Source organism: Botryllus schlosseri, chromosome 12 (assembly GCF_051294905.1).
Source record: "Botryllus schlosseri isolate E-star chromosome 12, Bs_hap1, whole genome shotgun sequence".
NCBI lineage: Eukaryota > Metazoa > Chordata > Ascidiacea > Stolidobranchia > Styelidae > Botryllus > Botryllus schlosseri.
Window position 1 is genome coordinate 21,529,305 of NC_137247.1, and position 20,758 is coordinate 21,550,062.

General features: G+C 42.3%; 2 protein-coding genes across 2 annotated transcripts in view; one reads left to right on the top strand and one right to left on the bottom strand.

Moving 5' to 3' along the window:
• LOC145451651 (solute carrier family 35 member H1-like) overlaps nt 1–20,758 on the bottom strand; it is a 90,762-nt gene that overhangs the window by 35,670 nt on the left and 34,334 nt on the right. The gene's annotated exons all lie outside the window — the stretch shown is intronic.
• LOC145451788 (uncharacterized) lies at nt 3–14,878 on the top strand. Its single transcript, XM_080330023.1, has 9 exons — nt 3–5,231; nt 5,303–5,479; nt 5,567–5,827; nt 13,405–13,479; nt 13,529–13,595; nt 13,661–13,772; nt 13,827–14,019; nt 14,076–14,251; nt 14,309–14,878. Exons 1-9 carry the CDS (start codon nt 5,228–5,230, stop codon nt 14,636–14,638), a joined length of 1,395 nt encoding a protein of 464 aa, XP_080186149.1. The 5' UTR covers nt 3–5,227; the 3' UTR covers nt 14,639–14,878.

A 20,758-nucleotide genomic window follows, 5' to 3' on the forward strand; every position in this document is an offset into this window, starting at 1 on the left:
AGTGTAGATGCTGCACACGAAATTTGGTTTAATTCCAACCAGTAGGCGCATTGCTACAAGAGAAGAAAGTTTGTTTTTATTTATCATGTAAAATTAAATAAAAATATCTCAGAATTTTCTGCTCACCTCATAAAATTGTCAGGCTGTCTATATAGAAACGATGCTCATATTTAAGGGTCTGGAAGGACCGCAGCCCACCTCTCCATGTAGGGATACTAGGGAATGGAGATGTTTTTCCACGGTGATTTTTCACACAGCAGTCTGCCAACCCAGATGATTGGGTATCTATGTGGTCACATAGAATACCCAACCCGTTTTGCACCTAGTTACTTCTTTTTCTCGTTATAGGTGACTTGAGTCTGTATAATTTGGTTTTGAGGGGCCTTGAGTCTGCGGCCCCAAGAATCCCATCGCCACCGTGATTATGCATCGGATACTAGGCTTGAACACGACAATTAGATTCCGGTGATTGAAGCAATGGAGGTACAATGCAAAAAGGCCGCCATCCCCTAAACGGACAACCTTTCGGAAGTCAAGATCTCAAGACATCTCAAGACTGACCTTAATAAAACCAAATACTCCAAAATTCAGATTTCAATAAAATAGTATTTACGGTGGCCAGGTTATGCATTTCCAAATTTGATGTGCAGCATTTAATTAGGTAACCCAACAATTTTATCACGTAGCCAGTACGATTTGAGAAAAAAGTGTCCTTTTTGAAGACCCCAAGGTGTCGCGAGTCTTATACGTAGCCTACGGTAAGTATAGATTTTCTAGCACAGCTGTTAAAATGTTGACGTAGAGCGAAACGATGAGTTACTGCCGAATACATTGGAATTTGAAAGGCGATCAATATTTAGATTTTCGGAATCAATGCGACAGCTACATTCAAATAATATCAGTTATTATGAATGGTAAACTATTTTTGATGAATTGTACTGTCACGGTTGAGGCTTGGCCCGACTGTGCCTCACCTGTGCCCTAGCTCTCCTTTCGCGTTTTATTTTCGAACAATTATTATGTTAAGTGCGTGATTTTGGGAGTTGAATGTTCAAAATCTAGTCATTCATGAACATCGATAGAAAATACCAATAATAATCATTGAAGGTTTCACAATTTTCGTCACTCCGTGGGCCCTACGTCACTGACGTATAACACCATACAGTGGGTATGTACTGAATGCTGTAGTGACCATGTTTGGCTCCACCTACGCATGTAATCAAGAGTCCTCGCATACAAAAAGAGCACCAAGACGAACCTACGATCTCGAACAACTGACGAAAGTCTCAAATTTGGTATGAATCTTTACCTCAACAATTATCAACCAGGCTATACTACGCCATCGGTAATACGCCTGCAACACCAACTGACGCAAAAGCGTCTAAATCAGTGGTTCCCAAAGTGGGCGCCAGCGCCCCCCTGGGGGCGTTGGCGAGCGTGAAGGTGGCGCTGGCCATGAAATGGGCGATTGGGGGGCGCTGGCTTGAAAATTGGGCGGTAGGGGGGCGCTGAGAGCAAATGCGGGCGGTGTAGGTTTAGAAGTCAACTGCTGCGTATAGTGCTGAAACGATTGATTAATAAAGAGGTTAGATTCGCAGTAAATATTCATCAATAAAGAGGCTAGATTCGCAGTAAAAATGCATACTAGATTCGGTCCGTCAGGGCAATTTAGGGTCGTTCGTCTATTTATTAAGCTGTACCAGAAAAATCCATTGCTACTTGTCAATGCTATTCCTTCTCATCAATGGACTAATTTAGCAGTCGGCAGCATCCCAGAAAAGCGTGGTTCATTGTGTGCTGCTGTGAGAACTACGAAGTGTATTTGAGCAGTTGTTGCTCACTGCAAGATGTGATGGCTTTTTGAGAGAAATTGTCTTGCATGATTTTATTATCTGTTTCAAACTATCGTGGATTTTCCACAGCGCTGTCACCGCGGCCTTCGACACGGCGTTCTGGTAGCGAGAAACGGCATCACTCCTACTTGACTCTGACCGTATTCGCTGACATGTCGGTGATAATTCACCGGAATTTTGCGACACGTCAAATTTTCAAGCTTGCTTTGAGTTACCGGTTCAGCTCGAATACCTGATTTTGATGGACAAACATGAATCAATCATCTCGCAAAATTACACGAGGATGGGTGATTTGGTTCCAGGATATGTTCCAATTAGAAATTCTTCACCGGATAATCAATCTACTCTGTGAAATTTCCAGGCATGAAATGTTTGAGCAGCTAAGTACATTGTAGCCAGGGGTATCATACGCCCGTAGTAACGGTTACCATTCGTCCTCTTTTAAGAGGATTTGTCCTCTTTTGTGACTTTTTTGAAAGTGTCCTCGGAAGACGCCTAAACGTCCTCTTTCATGACAATTTGTCTCTTTTTTTAAATTTTTTTGTTAAATGTTCATGGAAATTGGACTGAGATATAGGAAATCAGCGCTCTAGTGACGGTCTGGCTGTTTTTTCGGGACCTGAGCAAGAAAAATGACCTTTTTTAGTCAATTAGCCACAAACTCGGGAAAAATTTACCATTTTTCCGGACTTTACTCCATCATTATAAGTCTGGAAATTTTGAAAAAGCGTCATCTTTTCAGATTCCCAAAGTATCGTAACCCTAGTTGTAGTGTAGAACAATTTCGAGTTCAACCAAAAGTTCAATTTCTCCAATCAATCGTTCTGGGTACACAATTGAATAAAAATAAAAACTCTCACTGCAGTCGGGTTGACTTTTTCGTCGTTACCCTTCCCAGCGCATATTTGATAGAACGTTCTCAGCGCCGTGAATATTTTCTGACTCACAGCAGAAACTTACTAGCCAGTAGGCCTACATGAAGTGAATACTGGAGATTTTAGACTGATAGTGTTCCTATCAAAACGTTAACCCAATATGACGAGAATTATGATATTGATGCACTATCTTCATCCGTCTCAATATTAGCTGTACTAAATGTAGAAAAAAATTCGTTTTATGATTAGACGTGGTGAGGGGGGTGTCGGGGGGCGGTGGCACTTTATTCGTTGTCCAGGGGGGCGGTAGCTCAAAAAAGTTTGGGAGACACTGGTCTAAATAGTAGATTCATGCGTATACTGTTGTCTACATCTGTTGGAAATCTAAATGTTAATTGTCTTAATCTTCGAAAAATATAATACGCCTATCACTGTAATACTATTAAAAGGTTATCAGGATGAATTACATTAGGAACTACTCCGAACGAACTCTGAACGAACTCCGATCAAATTACAAACGATATTATTATTATTATTAATGGCACATTTACAGTGGCGCTTTTCGCCTTTTTCAGGCTTTGTGCACCACGACAGGAATTTTTAGTAATGTTCATATTTCTTTGACTTTTTGTATTCTTGGCGACGACATTTCACTCTTTCTCTCAATCAGTTCAGTCTCTCTCGCTCCCATTCGTCCCCATCGTGGTCTTTGCTGCCGACTTCTAGCGCGGCTCACTTTCAGCCTGGACTTTTTAATGCACTACCGTACTTGTGAGGTTGGCGATGAGGAGCCCAGAGAAGCCTCCGACACGTAGAAGTTGGTCAGAACCAACGTCCGTTGGTGTCGTGACCGCATGCAGTGTTTAACCAACTGCGCCACTCGCTTCCCCTAAAAACGATATGAATGCGGTTGTGGTAGAGAAACGTACGCCGGGAAAACGGTATTCAAGTTTTCCGAATTACTTGACTTGACTCGAGTCACAGACTAAAATGACATGACTTGACACGGACTAGACGTATGAAGATTTAGAATCACACGTGATTTGAAAACGAATTTCAAAGTGAAATATCAATTTCTGACATCAATCGTGAAGACTTCAGCCATAACGGATATAACATCTGATGTCAGTTCGGGGATTGGATAAGAATAACCTCCTCACAGAGTTTTCTTGCAATTTTGAACAATCCATATCGTCAAAACTAGATTAAATCCTTGGGCCCATTGGCAGGACTAGATCGTATGTCAGGGTCAATGAACGAAATAGTATACACGAAAATGTCCCATGTATTTCATTGTGGTCCGAAAGCACCTTAACCTTCAGTATACAATAGTTTTATAGGCGTTTGTATGTATGTGTTCAAGGTAAGGCTGCAACCCATTGGCCAAATGCGAACCACAGAACTCAACTTGGGTAACGGGCCCGCTTCAGACATTTTTTACCTTGCGGGCCGGGCCAATCAAAGATTTCAAGATGATACCGTCAAATCCACACGATTTTTTTCTTCACTGGAATGCCTTATTATCAAAGCTATATATAAAAGTCCAATAGTAGATCGCATAGCTCTATGTTAGCAACGACCATATTCGCTAACAACGTAATTGGCAAAAATACGATGATTGGCGGATCATCAGTTAGAAAACACCAAAATAGGAGCTCAAACATTAATATACATTGGCATGTCTCTATGCTCCTTCATTTGTTACTCGGTGATGCGACGTTGGCCCTGCATATTCATTGTGAGAAATACAACAGATTTACCTATAAACGCGGACGATTGAATTTGATTCCATCATTCGGGTTTCTATGAAAACCGGAGATGGGGCCTGGTCGGGGGTCTTTTGGGTCAGACTGGGGTATACAACGGTGCGACCAAAGATATTTGAATTGTATCTTATAATATTCGTGTACCATACATATACGGTTTCGCATTGGCGTTTTCGCCTTTGCGAATAACAATTTTGTTACATTTTTAAAATACATTCTGAAGTCAGTGTGCACTTTTTTTCCTTCCCAGGATGTTGCGTGAAAACTCAACGCTGTGTCGTCCGATGCTTATAATCATGCCTATGAACATTTGTTCGACATTTGCCGTCTTGGGGGATTATTTACGTCAAAGTATTTCTTACTTAAGATCTCAACTTTTGTCACAAGTGCGCTGGATAATACAAGCATTTTTTCATTTGCTCCAAACTTATTCGTGGGCCGGATTAAATCGCTTGGCGGGCCGGATACGACCAACGAGTCGTATGTTTGACACCATGCCCTACATTGATGTGATAGACAACACTAAGCCCTACTCAACACAGATGCACTTATCCTTAACTATATTCGTATTTACTTCAGCAGCGACTAGACAGATATGCGCAAAGTCATTGAAACCCTCAAATACACACAGCTCGTATGATTGTTTATCTTCCCTTTAGATCTAGAAATACTGTCACTATTTTAATCGTGCAAAACTACTTGAAAGCATGAGGTTTTAACAGCGAAAACTGATATGGGTGAGTCTACATTATATATTTCAATATTGGTGATGGTAAACCTGTAAGTTATTCAATTTTGTTGACTGCAGGGCAGTGCATTCAGTGCAACAGTAGGCCCATGACGCACGTTGCTAATGGCTACGGTAAAGATATCCAGGCATGCGTAAAAACGAATAGCATTGAGGTATATGAGGAAGAAATAGCTATCGAAGCGCAGGTCGGCGCGAGTGGTCTTCCAGTGGCAGCGGGAGTAGCGCACAATATTCGTGAGTATCTACAATTACGCAGTCATCAACACACAACTTATTCCAATTTTACCAGACATTTACATGTAAATCTTGACCTTTGAACAGGTCAAAAAAGAAACTATGTGACGCATGATCCTGGTTTTTCGATCATAAAGCCTGGTTCCCATCTCGGATTTGCTGCGTTCGGTGCTGATGGACATGTCTTTGTGACAATAAAGATCGGGTCAGACATCCCCCATGCCAACTTTCAAGTGTATAACGGCCGGAATGTAATCGTAGCTAAGGATGGGTCTCTAAGAAACGCCAAGGATAAGGAGATATGGACTGACACTTTAGGAGAAAATCACACCGTGGTGACTCCTGCAAGTAAGAAGCATTGGTGTTCTATCAAAATCACGTATCCTGATCACTCTATAGGCCGTGGCGGATGTCCACCTGAGGTGTGCTACCTCGAAATATTTTCTGCCGCTAGGAAGAAAAAGGTATCACGACTGCATGATAACGTATGAATTATGGGGATAACCTAATGATTGTCCAATATGTTTATGGAATTGACTACGAGCGAGAAAGCTGTTACAAAAGAATGTTCGACTGACGTGCACATTGATCATTTTATCGCCCATTTTTCATTTTCGTGATAGAGATTCAGGTTTACTCAAGATATCTGTAAGCAGCCAGAGAATACGAAGCTATAGGGCTGACGTCACCAACTACCAACCCGCCCATATCCTCATACCTTGTCATCAAGTCGATCGTTTCTCTTCGCCAATTTGGCTTGCGCCAAATCCATCAAAACCATACATGCCCTGATAACAATGGTTCAACAGTACTATGATATCTTATATAAACGATGTGTGGTTTATGTGATAAACCAGACGAATGAACTTATGGTAGGCTTTTATTAACAAAATACCGAGTAATAGTGATGACACCATAAACAAACGATTGACCCTTGCTAGTTAAGGTCAGGTACAGAAATGAATGATTACTGCGCTGGAAGCACTATGATCGCCCATGGGGCGTGGCAGCGCTCACGTGATACGCTATAGCGAATCAGGCAAAACACGACAGTTTTTGTATATTTCTCGATCTTGAAACGGCGTTTGACTACGTAGAGTAGATCAGTGTGTTCTCTTTTCGAAATTAGCGGCTTATGGGGTGTGGGGTACCCAACTAGAGCTTATGGAAAGTTATACCCAACGGGCGCCAACATTTCTTTTCAACTCTCGACACCATGTCCCCTCCCCGCATCTCCTAACCAGCAGTGAACCCCAAGGCTCTGTACTTGGACGCGCGCACACACACACACACACACACACACACACACACACACGCCCGCGCATAAGGTACCTCATAAAGATACTAGAGGGCGTGAATAACAACAGCAGCAGCAGCAAGAGAAAGCGGGTCGGCAAGAGCATTATCTGCACCTTGTTAGTTGTTGGCCGTTACAATTCTACATTTCACAATACATATTCCATGTTTCCTTTAGGGAAATATTCAGTTATAATAATCGATTTAATACAGATTGCTCAATGGAAAGGATGAAAGGAAAACCGAAAAATATAGTGTTTACGGTCCTAATTTCTATTGTACTATTCTCGTCCAATCTTCTTTTTACAAGATTGAAACGGACACTGTTGTATCAGCAAAACTATATATGTCACTCACTATAGCATCAAACTAAAATGGTGGAAAATATCATTCAGACTGTGGAAAATCAGGGTTATATCCATGATTGGGAATGCAGATTTCTTTAGAATAAGATTCGCAAATATATAAAACCTAAAGGTTAGCTAATGGAGTTGGCGACCTGTTTCTTATCACATTACCTATCTTCAGACGCAGGCTATCTATGGGCCCGTTCTCGCCATCTGATCCGCGTATTAGCGGTGCCTTACAAAATCCTATAAGTTTGCAGTGCTACAAGTCGGCCGATATGGTATTATGGCATGAAATATCGACCTGGTGTAAATGACTATTGCAGTCGAAAACACCACAAAAGTCACAAACAGCGACAACGCAGGCTATGTAACTATAGCTATCATAATCGTCAATTTAAGGTAGGTCATAGCCTACTGTTGTAGTAGGCCATGGGTAGATATGGATGGAAAATGCATAACAGTTACAACAGTAAGGGAATTAGCTTGGTCCTCATTACGTAAATGCCGTCGCTACTGTACAGTTGTACAATTCAAACAGCAGTGTCGGTTTCCGAATTCGATATGGCGTTTCACTGTGCTGCGATTGTCCAATGGTTAGCGAATAGTAAATGAGGCAGATTCGATTGTGCATCGCCTGGGTATTGTTTTTCTGCGCTGCCATTATACGTAATAAAGCCGAATTTCACATTCGTTGGCAATTTTGAGGGTGTACGTACGTCGTACAGTGATCTGTGATTGTTAATATTCGGACTTGACTCGAGTCACTTTGTTAAAATGACTTTACTTGACTTGACTCGCCGTATCAAAAAAGTGGATTGACTCGTGACTCAGAGCAAAATTCACGAGTCAATTTCAAGTCATCATGTAATCGGTGTCGATAAAAATCACCGTATCTTGCATATGTTCGGATTGTTCGCCAAACGCTGGTGTAACCCGTGAGAGCGACCAATCATTCAATGATCGTGCGTTTACTGAGCCGCTATTGTTCTCTCCCAAATAAATTGACTGCAAACTATAAGTGATCGAAGCTTACAGCTTACGTTGTCGGAAAATTGTACAGTAAAGTAATTTAATAGCAAAATGTCTATTTCTGTTCTTAACATAACCAAACCTTTTGTTTCATTGATATCGTATTCGGATATAGTTTATGTAGTCTTCAGCCATTGGCGCAGGCTCGAATTGTATCATATCAATTTGTAAATGGGTTGCACCTTATTGCATATTATCAATTCGTTTCTGTATTCTCAATTTTAGCAGGTAACTATAAACTGCTATGTAATTACTACGTTCAGTTACAGTTACAGTTCTACGTATATATGAGCGATACAGCGCCTTCTTGCGTGTATATTTAACTCTTTCGTTCATCGTTTCAAAATCAATGACCACTCAATCTGTATTTCAGACAGCTAACAAAATGCAATGACTTAATCATGCCTCATACTTCGAAAAGGCAACTTGACATGTATTGTGACTTGACTCGTGACTTGACTTGACTTGACTCGACTTGACTCGAGTCACCTCCAAAAATTGATTGACTTGACTTGACTCGAGTAAAAATGTGCAATGACTCGAAATGACTCGTGACTTGATCCCAACACTGCCACAACCTATACCTGAAAGGGTGGCATCACCAGAGATCCCATAAGAATACATGGCAGGTCATCAGCGATAGGGGGGTATAAAAGGGTGGGGTCGCCAACACGAGTTTCGGGCGGGTCACCAGCGGGCCCATAAGACCCCCATCCACCTCACCAACGATCGATACTACTCCTTACGTGCCTCACCTAGCCTTTCTGGCTGTATTTTTTAAATATGGAAATTGGTGATGTTGGATGAAAAATGCTCAAATTTAGTTATTCATGAACATCGACAGCAAATATCAATAATCATTGAAGATATTCACAATTTTCCTGTACTCATCATGGCGACAGGCGAGGCACTGCCTCACTTGCCTCTTCTGACCACACGTCACTGACGTCCAATTGTCCATGTATTTGATGCCTCCTATTCAGTACCACGCTGTTCGCTCCAGATACTGACCACCTCAATTATGCATCTACTAGCCTACTCTGTGGTAGAATGCCCATACCCGTGCTCAAATTCCCTAGGACTTAAGTCGGTGACTGACTCGACGTGACTCGATTCAGAACTGTAATTGTAATTGACTTGTAACTCGGAACCTTATGAGTTGGTTACAGCCTTGATTCCAACCGATGTGCATGAGTTTGCATCACACACATCACTGCTCGGGAATCTGCGGCTTTGAAATCGCCACTATGATAGGGTTGCCATACGTCCGGAATTTCCCGGACATGTCCGGAATTTCACTGAAAAATCTGCGTCCGGGAGGAATTTCTAAAATTTGCCTAAATGTCCGGAATTTTGAAGGCTTGAAGCAGGCTCAAAAGTTTTTCGTAAATCAATATAAACAATATTATTTTCAAGCAGATTTATGCTATTCAAAATTGTTCTTCGCGCCGCGCGCGAGTTAATGCAACGTATAGTGATATTAGTATGGGCACCAGGAACCAACCTCACCAACTTATGCAATCAAAATAAATTTAAATAGCCATCATTTACTGAAATAAGTCAGCAAACGGTATATTCCTAGAGTTGTTTAAGGCCGATTGGATGCTTCAGTCACAGACAGTGGTTCCAAATCTTGGGGTAGTTCGCCTTTATCTGGGGATCGCGATGATGTTGACGTAATCAGCTTCCTAGGCCGTGAGTAAGTTTAGGCTAGCTGAATAATTTTAGTAATCAGCTTATCAAGTTTTGAGCTTTGCCACGGGATATTTTCAAGTGGGAAATGAGGTCGCGACAATGAAAGGCTGGAGATCACCGGATGTGCAACTTGCTGGTGCATTTTATAGTAGCCTAATATATGGAAAAATCAATATTATTGACAGAATTCATACATAAAATTCAACAGCCAAATGCATATAGTAAGTGCCTAACAATTTACATCGACTACCCTATGGTGAGCCCAAGATCAGTGTTTTTTTGGCGGAAGGGGACTGAAAAAATGTTGTTCTGGACCTGATTAAAACACATAAACAGATAGCCGCACCGACCTAACAGTATAGCAGGGCTGTCGAACACAATCCTGCCAGGCCGGACACGGCCGTCCAGATGATTTCATCCGGCCCGTGGACGAATCTATTGCAGACCCTAGCAAGTAGCAATCACCAGAGCTCACATTACAGATGACCCAATTCATGACCTATGTTCCACTCCATTCCTGTATAGTGTATACCAGGGGCGGCCACCCCGAGGCCGGCGGGCCAAATCTGGCCGCGAGAAGGTTTTGAGTGGCCCGCGACGTAATTCTCGAAATTAGTTATAACACAAAAAATTAATTAGCCATGTAATTTATTGTGAACTGGCAAGGCCAACTAAAAATTTTATTAGCCTGACCACGCGATTTATGGTCACTCGATTTCTTTGTTTTAGTATTGGTACCCCCCTGAAGATTAAAAGTTAAAAATACGCCCAATTTACAGAATTGAGTCTGACCATGTTCGAAATTATGAGAGAACGTGTTGTCCAACATGTTCTAGTCTGCAATGGCAGAAAGATTGTTGGCTATAAAACCTTTGCGCAAAATGCTAGACGCATATTTGCCGAAGCCCGAAATATTCGATATTTATATGCCCAAGAACCGATTAATCAGGCCTTGCCAAATGAGCTTAGCGGTGTATAGATTCGACCCGCAATATATGCAACTGACATTATTATTGACCGAATACAGGAGTAGGTTTATAAACCTTGTAACTTGGTTACAACCCTGCGAATACGTTTATAAACTTCTAGAAATTTTCGCAGCTGTTGGGACCTGAGTGCACTGCACACTGACTTTTCATGACACAATTGTAATCGATTTTGGCGCGTAGTAATATAAGTATTGTTTTCGCCGTTATCTAACAAACGGTTATTAACATCAAGTGGCCCGTGGTTCCTAAATGTCACGTGGGCCTTTGGCCGAAAAGGTTGGACGCCCCTGGTGTATAAAGTCGATGGGCAATGCTTTATTAGTGTGACGTCATATTTACGGTCAAAGTGGTACACCTCAATTTTAAAATCCGCTAGTGGGCGCTAACGAGCGTCCGGAATTTGCTTCACAAAAATATGGTAACCCTATGACAGCAACTAGATCAATTCTGAACGAAACCAATACCAGCTATTTCAACAAAGAAAATTTGCCTACATGCGATCAATATCAAGAAGTTTAATTCTGAATCGATTGTTTTAATGCCGATAAGATCTTAACTTTAATCTATACGCAGCAAGCATGAAGGCAAAACGTCCCCCTCAATTTTGAATTGGTGATTTTGACTTCAGCTATGTTGACCAAGTCAGAAAGAACTGACCTTTCCATACACAAATTTGCTGTCAACGATTAAGAGGTAAATCCACGAACATAATAATCCTCTCCTGTACGCAGGTCTATATAAATCGAGTTGTTTCTAGGGATGGTGTGAATCTCTGAAAGGTTCAGGCTCGTGTGAACGCGAAGCTTTTCGAAAGGTTCTGCGTGAACGCGAACGTGAACCTCATGACGTCACGTGACGTCATATTTCTAATTCCAACCTTACATTTCAGTGAAGTGATAGCCTATATTTATGTACGTACACGATACCTAGCGACGACTTGGGCCACATAATGCCACAATGCTGAAGTACATATTGACGTTAACGTCGCCAAATGTATCAACTGGGGCAATAAAATGATATAACAATCCCGTAAAATCAATATCGTCCGTGGCTTTGCCAACAATATCGACAAGGACTAGGTAGAGAATTTAAGCTTACGCCTTAACGGTCTAGGCCAGACCTGGCAATGTATACGGCGTCTGAGTGTTGTTACGTTGATATTGAGCAGAGTGTAAGACGGGTTTCTATACTTGCTACCGATATTACGAATTGCCCCATTAACAAGTTATACAGCAGTAGCCAACCCAACACCCCTATCGCCCGGATTTGGTTTTTATGATACAATAAAATATAAAATCAAGATTGATCCCGTACGCCTGCTATATTTTTTACATCAGGCAACGATATCAATTTCATTGATTGGTTGAATAATAATCATTTACTGACTATACCTGCATGCTGTGTATTTCGTTCTTGATGTTGTGTTATTGCGGGTCAAGCTCGCAGCAGAGAGTCACTAAATATTCTCAAACGGCAAGCTGGATATTTCGAGCAAACTTTTTTAGCAGAGCAAGTAAAATTTTGGAGATTGGAAATCTGCATGCTCGTTTAGTGTTGATTTTTTTATGCTGCCAGCGCCATGCATAGAGTGTGGCCCGCAGTTGAAATGCAATAAATTTCGACCAAAGATGTTATAATGAAGTGAAAATTGTAATATTTGAAAAAGGTTCGCAGTGCAGGTGAACCTCTAAATTTCCGATGTTCACACAAAGAACGTGAATGTGAACCTCACGTTCACACCATCTCTAGTTGTTTCATATTTCGAAACGCATAACGTCTACCCGACGTACGATGAAGACTAGCTATGAAACGTTGTGCCCAATTCGTAATCAATGGTTGATCAGCTTGCGACTGTTGAGGCTGAGCAGTTCCCTGCGTGGATGCATAATTTTCCGCTGAAATCAAGCGTGGTTGAAGTTGGTTTTTATTTGTTATCGAAGATCCGTGGTCTGTTTTGACAATGTACACAACACATCCAAGTACATTTGTCACCACGCCAGCAAACCCCTCTGGTCCACATCCGTAACTGCGAGCGTAAATCGAGGTACCAATATCGAAATGAGTGACTGATTGTCTAGCTAGGTGCAACGGGTTTCGATTTATCGAAGTGCGAGCACAAACTTAACGAATTGCGCGGCTGCAGACCACCCAAAATCTCAACATGCGTTTTGCGGTGTATGCCCGGGTGCTGTATGTTGCGAGAAGTCTTTAGAGCGCGGAATTCAGGGTCTTGAGTGAGAAAATACCGAATTCCATAATTTGTGATATAGGCTACGCAGGCCTACATCAGACATTGTCGATTTCTCTCACAATAGTGATGCGATTCCCTGAAAACTATTTGATACTTTCCAAAACGCTCAAAGATAACCTAATTGATTGTACATTCAAAGGACTATTGACTACGCCGTTATAGAAATGAGCCGCGAACCCAAACAGTATATGTAGTAAACCGAAACCTTGAAAATACTACGATGCTGTCCACCATATAACATACATATGCTTGCTAATTAGAACAGCATCAATTTTGAGTTATACGTTATGTATGCGTCATATTTATCATATGCAGATGCGGAACTCATTTCATCGGCCGAAGGACTCCTAATAAATCAGGACCATGTAGATGGCGGCCCGCGAACATCAGGTTTGTTCGCTTTTCTGTTTTGGCTCATTCTCAATATGATTCCGTTCAGAACGAATGACTGTGGGAGACCCGGAAGAATCCTTGCGTCGATATCGAATGAAGGGACGAGTGAAAAAGTGATGGTTTTAAAGTTTCGCCGTAAATCTAGAAATTAATTCATTGAAATGAAATCCATACGCAGATATTTCGGGTCATTCGGCGATGCCGTAGGACAGATGAATCGTCCACATGGCATTTGCTCAACTGCTGCTGACGATATCGTGGTCGCAGATAGAGACAACAATCGGGTTCAGGTTCGTCGATTTGTTTCGACAACTCTTCTATGGCTGCAACATTCGTGTTTCCAGATCTTCGACGTATACGGAAAAGTGAAGGGAGTCTTCGGGAGCGAAGGAACAGCAGAGGGTCAATTCAATCGAGTGCTTGACGTGTGTGTGACGTCACATGGTCGGATTGTCGCCTCGGACTGTCACAACAACCGAATTCAAATATTCGACGAACAAGGAAAGTTCGTGCGGACGTTCGGTAGCATAGGATCAGGTGAAGTGTGAGAGACATCAGAGTGGTCGGTGATAGTGACGTCGATCTTTGTTCAGGATATGGAGAACTGGACCGCCCTTTTGGAGTCGCAGCGAACGACAAGGGGCTGATTTACGTTTGTGACCTCAATCGCCGAGTTCAAGTTTTCTCGGAAGACGGAAAGTTCGTTCGAGAGTTCGGTTCGGAAAGTTTGAATAAACCGCAATATCTTTCATTGACTTCAAACGGCAAGGTGGGTTTTGACACGCCAGTCCCACATGTCATCTCGTGACCTTTGACATTTTCTCAGGTCGTTGTCAGTGACAGTGTCGATCACAAACTTCATGTTTTCGATTCGTACGACGGCCGCCATCTTTTCCAGTTTGGAAGGAAAGGAACGAACGATTCTCAGTTCGATAGTCCGCAAGGAATTGCCACAGATTATCACGGCAACATTATCGTCTGTGACAACGGCAACAATCGGGTTCAGGTTTTCACGAGACACGGACAGCTCGTGACTTGTTTTGGTAGCGATGGTTCTGCTCCGGGGCAGATGAGCCATCCGCAAGGTGTCTGCGTTTTGTCAGACGGAGGAATCGCGATCTGTGAATTTGGCAACAGCAGAGTACAAATCTTTTAACCTATACGAGATTCGAACGGGACATGTTTCATGTTTTGAGAACCAATATCCGACATCGGTAGACGCCGCAACGGTCGGGAACCTATGACTCGCGAGCCATATATGTCTTTTTGTGTACAGGATATTTCTCTTTTTTTTTATTTCTCTCTCCAATTTTTTATTTTCGTACTTAATTTATAAATATTGCTGCAACTTGTTAGTAAATTTTCCTCACGGCCATAACAGGTATTAAACAACATTGTTTTGAGAGGTCAAGACAGACACGCATTCTGGGTTAGGGGCTCGGGCGCCCTTTTCAAAATCCTCAAATTTAAGTTGCTGTCTCGCCAGCGACAAATATATCAGTCGCGTACTTGTATACCCGCTACCAAATATTGGATTGCACGATACGTTGATTGATCAGAGAGAATAGCGGACAAGGCGATGCCTGTACGACAATGCAGTTTTCAAATACACATTGTCTTCCTGGTGTACGGTAAGAAATGAACTACCGTGGGGTGAAAGTGACATTCAAACAACGCCATAACTATCCACGTTCTTCAGCTTTGTATAGTGCTACCGTCAAAATACAGGCTTGCGTAGGCTTGGTACGTATATACCTACCTTACCTGTGTCTTACCTCTCTTTTCGTGTTTTATTTTTCAAAGAATACAGTCGCAAATTTGGCTAAATGCAAATTGAAGGTGGTTTATGACCGGCTTACCGAAGGCACAATTTGATAAAAGTGGTATCGATCGAAAGCTACCACCTGGGGTAATGATTAAAATAATATAAATTTTATTGTGCTGGTGTTCCTGGAACCCCTCAAAATCAGCCTTTCATTGTGAATCGTGACGGATTTATCGTTGTGCCGCAACAATGCCGTCTATAGAATAAGCTCTGAGCAAGTGCGCAGTGAGAGTGAGAATGTGAATGCTCAATCGATTGCGCAACAATGGCCAATACGCATGCGGTTTACGCATACGTCGACGCTCGCACAAATAAAGACAAACTATTATAAATAGCTTATACTAGGGTTACCATAATTTCAGAACCGATGCCATGTCGAACTGATTGCAGCGGTGCACTTAGAAATTACAATGGTACATTTTGATACCGAGGTCGTTTCGGAAGAAACCAACCTTTTTGCTGTAAAAGACTCGAATGAAAATGTCGCGGGTTCTAAAGAGAAGTCCATTTGGAAGGACATCACGGCTCGTCAGAAGATGATTTTGATATTGCTCAGTTTTGGTCATACAATAGTATGGCGGAAGTTTTTGTAAGCCGAGGTGGAAATCCCGAAGAATCTTCTTTGGTTATGCAACTTGTACTGATCGTTATGGCGTTGAGCAGCGCGTTTTTCGGAAAATATCAAGTTCACTTTGGGACCAAGGCACTATTTCTTGGTGGACTAGTATGTTTTGAAATCGGACAAGCAATGTTTGCAGTTTGGGCGGGCACTAGTCAAATATTCGACAAACATCGTAATCGCGGGGAGTATTATCGGAATATTCCAAGGGTGCGGCCAAAGAGCTTATTTGGTAGCTGCCCTGACCACCATATGTCAAGAATTTCCTGATCAGGCAGGTACTGTGTTTGGTATCGCGGAAACATTTGCCTCCGTCGGATTCGTATGCGGTCCACTTCTGGGTAGTGTTCTGTTTACTATATGGGATGGCATTCTTCTGCCATTCTTAGTATCTAGCTTGCTCATCATCCCGATGTTACCTGCCGCAAATTATTTATTGCAAAGCTATGAAAATAAATCGCATACTTGTGAGCACTTCCATCCGAATAAATTGTTCACAAATCCCATAGCGATATTGGTATTAGGTGTAGTGTTGTCGACGTACGGTAGTTTTGGTATTGTAAACTCGTTATCTATAATATGCTTGACTCCACTGGGATTTAATGTAGTTGAGGTAGGCTGCGCCATCATAGTTTTGTCATTAACGTACAGCAGCACTTCGGTGATAGTTAGTTTTGTATCGAGTTATGGTGATAAGACGAGATGCATAATATTGGTCTTCGGCGTTTTCGGAATATGCGGTATACCTTTTCTATTCACACCAACCCTGCCAAAATTATGGGCGAATGCAGCCATTGCACTTTTTGGACTGCTCTGTGGACCAACGCTGATTCCATCATTCGGCGAATTGTTGGGTGTTGCCGTTGACGGACGCGCTGAGCTCAAAGACAATTTTTCAATGCACAGCGCATTATCGGGCGTGTGCAACCTAATGTTTGGTGTTGGTGGATTTATCCTTCCTATGGTTGCGTCGTCACTTCTCCCTACAACCGGATTCAGCTTTTCTTTGTTCATAAGCTACATGATAGCAATGGGCATTACTGTGGTATTTGTTCCCATCCTAACTGCGTGTCAGCATGCAGGGTTCTGGTTTAAATCGGACTGATTTAAATCAATGCGATATATTTCAGTTTTTTACCCTTGATTTTTGATTTTAATTTCACCGCGCTGATGTTATAATTGATTTTCTGCGACTGTTTAATTTTCTGGAGATATGCCTGAATTTGGTTTATTATTGGACAACCATGTGGATTGTACATAAACCGGACCGGGCCGGGATAGCGTGGCAACCTGGGGTTTCCAGAATGTACTGTATTTGCCGTTTAGAAATTGATGTAGCGCATGGTATGGTTGGAGACCGCGTGTTGACTGAGAGGAGTTTGCTGAAGCTGAATGTGAGTGAGTATGTGTTTGGTAGCGTGAAGGATGAGTAGTCAGGAGCAGCAGACTGAAGTAATTGTGGTATTAGGCAGTTAAGGTGTGAAGTAGCAGGTAGTTGGCATTGTATTTGTAGGCTACAGGTGGATGTATCCTGTCAGAATCTATGTTCAGATCAATTGACTGGGGCATGGAAAGATCACGGACGATGCTGTGCTAGCATCTGGGGAGTGATATTGTCCCGTAGTTAGTCCCTCGCCTGTAGATGGCAAGGCTGATGCTCAGGCCGTGTTATTTTTGGCATATGCCAAAACTGCCAAAAATAACTTATTTTTGGCATTTTTCGATTTTTATTTTTGGCAGTTTTGGCATCGACCTCTAAATAGATCGTTTCAGCCTCGAATTAGTCACAAAAACGTTTTATTTGGGCTAGTTTGTCAAAAGACACCACCAAATGTGCAGCATCCACGTATAATCAGTGCCAACAAACAATAAGAAGAAGAAACCTAACGATTTCATAGGGTAATAATATCAAACGAAACCACAAAATGTGCAGTATCCATCGGAATCGGTGCCAATAAGCAAAAAAGAAAAGAAGGAAAAGCCTAACAAACACGCTCAACAGCTGATTGTTACAGTTGTTGTATATAGGGATGGTGTGAACCTCTGAAAGGTTCAGGTTCGTGTGAACGCGAACCTTTTTGAAAGGTTCTGTGTGAACACGAACGTGAACCTCGTGACGTCACGTGACGTCATAATGCTAATTCCAACCCTATCTTCCAGTGAAGTGATAGCCTATATTAATGTACACGATACCAAGTGAAGACTCGGTCCATATAATGCCCCAATGCTGAAGTACATATCGGCGTTTTAAACGTCGCTAAATGTATCAACAGCGGTAATCAAAGTATATAATAATTGCGTAAAATCAATACATTCCGTCGCTTCGCCAACAATTTCGATGAGGACTTACCAAGGAATATATGCTTATGCCTTAACGGTCTTAGCTAGACCGGACAATGTGTTCGGAGACTGAGTATTGCTACATTGATATTGAGCAGAGTGTACAACGGGTTTCAATACTCGCTACCGATACCACAAACAACAACAAGTTATGCAGCAGTAGCAAGCACCTTAATCGCACGGATTTGGTTTTAATGATACAGTAAAGATATCAAGTCAAGATTGACCCCGTACGCCCGTTCGATTTTTTACGTCAGAAGACGATATCAATGTTATTGATTGGTTGAATAAGCATCATTCGCTGACTACGTATATCGCTCGTGATGTTGTGTGATTGCGGGTCAAGCTCACGGCAGATAGTCACTAAATATTCACAAACGGAAAGCTGGTTATTCCGAGAAAATTTTTGCAACAAAGCAACTAAAACTTTTAAGGTTGTCGAGGTGCATGGTGCATGCTCGTTAAGCGTTGATTTTTTATGCTGCCAGCACCATGCATGGAGTGGCCCGCAGTTGAAATGCAATAAATTTGAGCCAAAGATCTTATAATGGAGTGAAAATTACAATTTACCAAAAGGTTCACAGTGCAGAACCTACCAAGGTTCTGTTGTGAACACGAACCTCTAAATTTCCGAGACTCACACACAGAACGCGAACGTGAACCTCACGTTCACACCATCCCCAGTTGTATAGACCTAAATCGTTTTCACTGTAACAGTGCTTCCAGACTCAGGTCAGCTAAGTTTCTCCTAAATTCATTTCTCGCCCAGCGAATCTGGGAAATCGGCTTCAACAGTAGCCGTTGAGGGAAAGAATGTTGCCAGTCATCCACAAAAGGTTTTCAGAGCTTCAAAATCTTTGGAGGGCCGAACCGGCTTCCATGCATCATGAAAAGAGATCACTTCGCCAGTGCCATCGATCTCATCGCGGAAAGAATTTTCTTCCTGATCCTTTTCCAGGAGTTTCCTGTGTTGTCTCTCAACACATTTTATTTAGTAGCCCGACTATCATTTCTCCTTCAGTCTACCGATATACTTTCAGAGGACTTTTGTCACTTCAGGAGACTTTAATATTACCAACTCGCATGGAAGAGTCCTGGGAAGGTTAGCTTGTATAAGAACATTGACGCAACAAGACTGTCTGGCAAAACGAGGCTATGCAGCTCATAAATAGCCAGACAGTTTGTTGCGTCACAATGTTCAACTCGATCACAATGCAAAAATCATGGTTGATTTTGGGGGTCCAGTTCCATGAGCAGAATATAATTTATATTTTAATAATCAGTACTGCGGCAGCTTCTCATTGATACCCGTTTTATCAAATTTAGCGCTCGACAAGCCGGTCAAAATGGTCGTAAAATTGCCTTTGGACAAATGGAAAGTATGACGTAAACCAAAAGCAGTCAGCCGTCCAATCACGCTGTGCCCACACCATTTAGGACACCATGCTTTTACCCCTAATGGGTTGGGTGGGCTGGACCCAGATTAAGAAACCTGCCTTTCACAAACGGTCTTCTTGTTTGTAACGTGGTCCTGTTAACACAACACCATGAACGAAATACACTATTTGGCAGGCCGTGTTATTTTTGGCATATGCCAAAAATTGCTTATTTTTGGCATTTTCAAATTTTTATTTTTGGCAGTTTTGGCATCTGGCTCCTGAAATGCCAAAAATAACACGGCCTGCTGATGCTGGTGTAGGTTTAGGCCTAGCTGTCGTAATACGATTTGTTGTGAACTTGTGTGCTGTGTGTAGGCCTGTGTCTCGTATTGGTATTGTCGAGTGTTTCCGTTATCAGTTTGTATGTATCGCTATGTATTGTGAGAATATGAGTCTAGTGTGAAACGCCGTTTTGGGTACTGTGTCGTGGAATATAATCTCATTATAACCGTATGGACTCGTGTACTGTAGTAGTATAGTAGATCGCTCGTGGTGTGCCATTGTGGCTTATGGGCGCGGTCGCATGATAACGCGAAACTCGTGGTGGCATGCTAACCTTTTTGACCCCCCCTCTCGGTCGCATGCTAACGTTTTCAGGTATAGGCTCCGGTCGCATGCTAACGTTTTCGGCTATAGGCGGCATGCTAACGTGAAAACTCGTGGTGGCATGCTAATGTTTTTTGGTTTACGTGCGGCGACATGCTAACGACGATGTGTCTGTCATGTATTCTTACGGGATCTCTGGTGACCTGCCGTTGTGTCTTATGGCGGAGGTCGCATGCTAACGTTTCAGGTATAGGCGGCGGCGGCATGCTAACGTGAAAACTCGTGGCGGCGTGGTTGGTCCTTAGTTAATGTGTATATCGTAAATTATTATATATGATGTAGTTTAGTCGTGACAAATGACCGATCGTGTTCTAAGTCTTTCCTCGCTATTGATCGCTAGCTGAATAGTACTTTCAGATCGGATTATTCGCACCTTGTATACCGCTGTTTCGCACCTACAGAATAGTCTGCTGTTCACAGTCGTGACTTCACCGCGATAGCGCAATT

Coding starts and splice junctions, on each gene's coding strand:
- LOC145451788 (XM_080330023.1), top strand. Junction 13,480..13,528: donor TGGCGGCCCGCGAACATCAG/GTTTGTTCGCTT, acceptor GATTCCGTTCAG/AACGAATGACTGTGGGAGAC. Junction 14,020..14,075: donor GTTCGGTAGCATAGGATCAG/GTGAAGTGTGAG, acceptor ATCTTTGTTCAG/GATATGGAGAACTGGACCGC.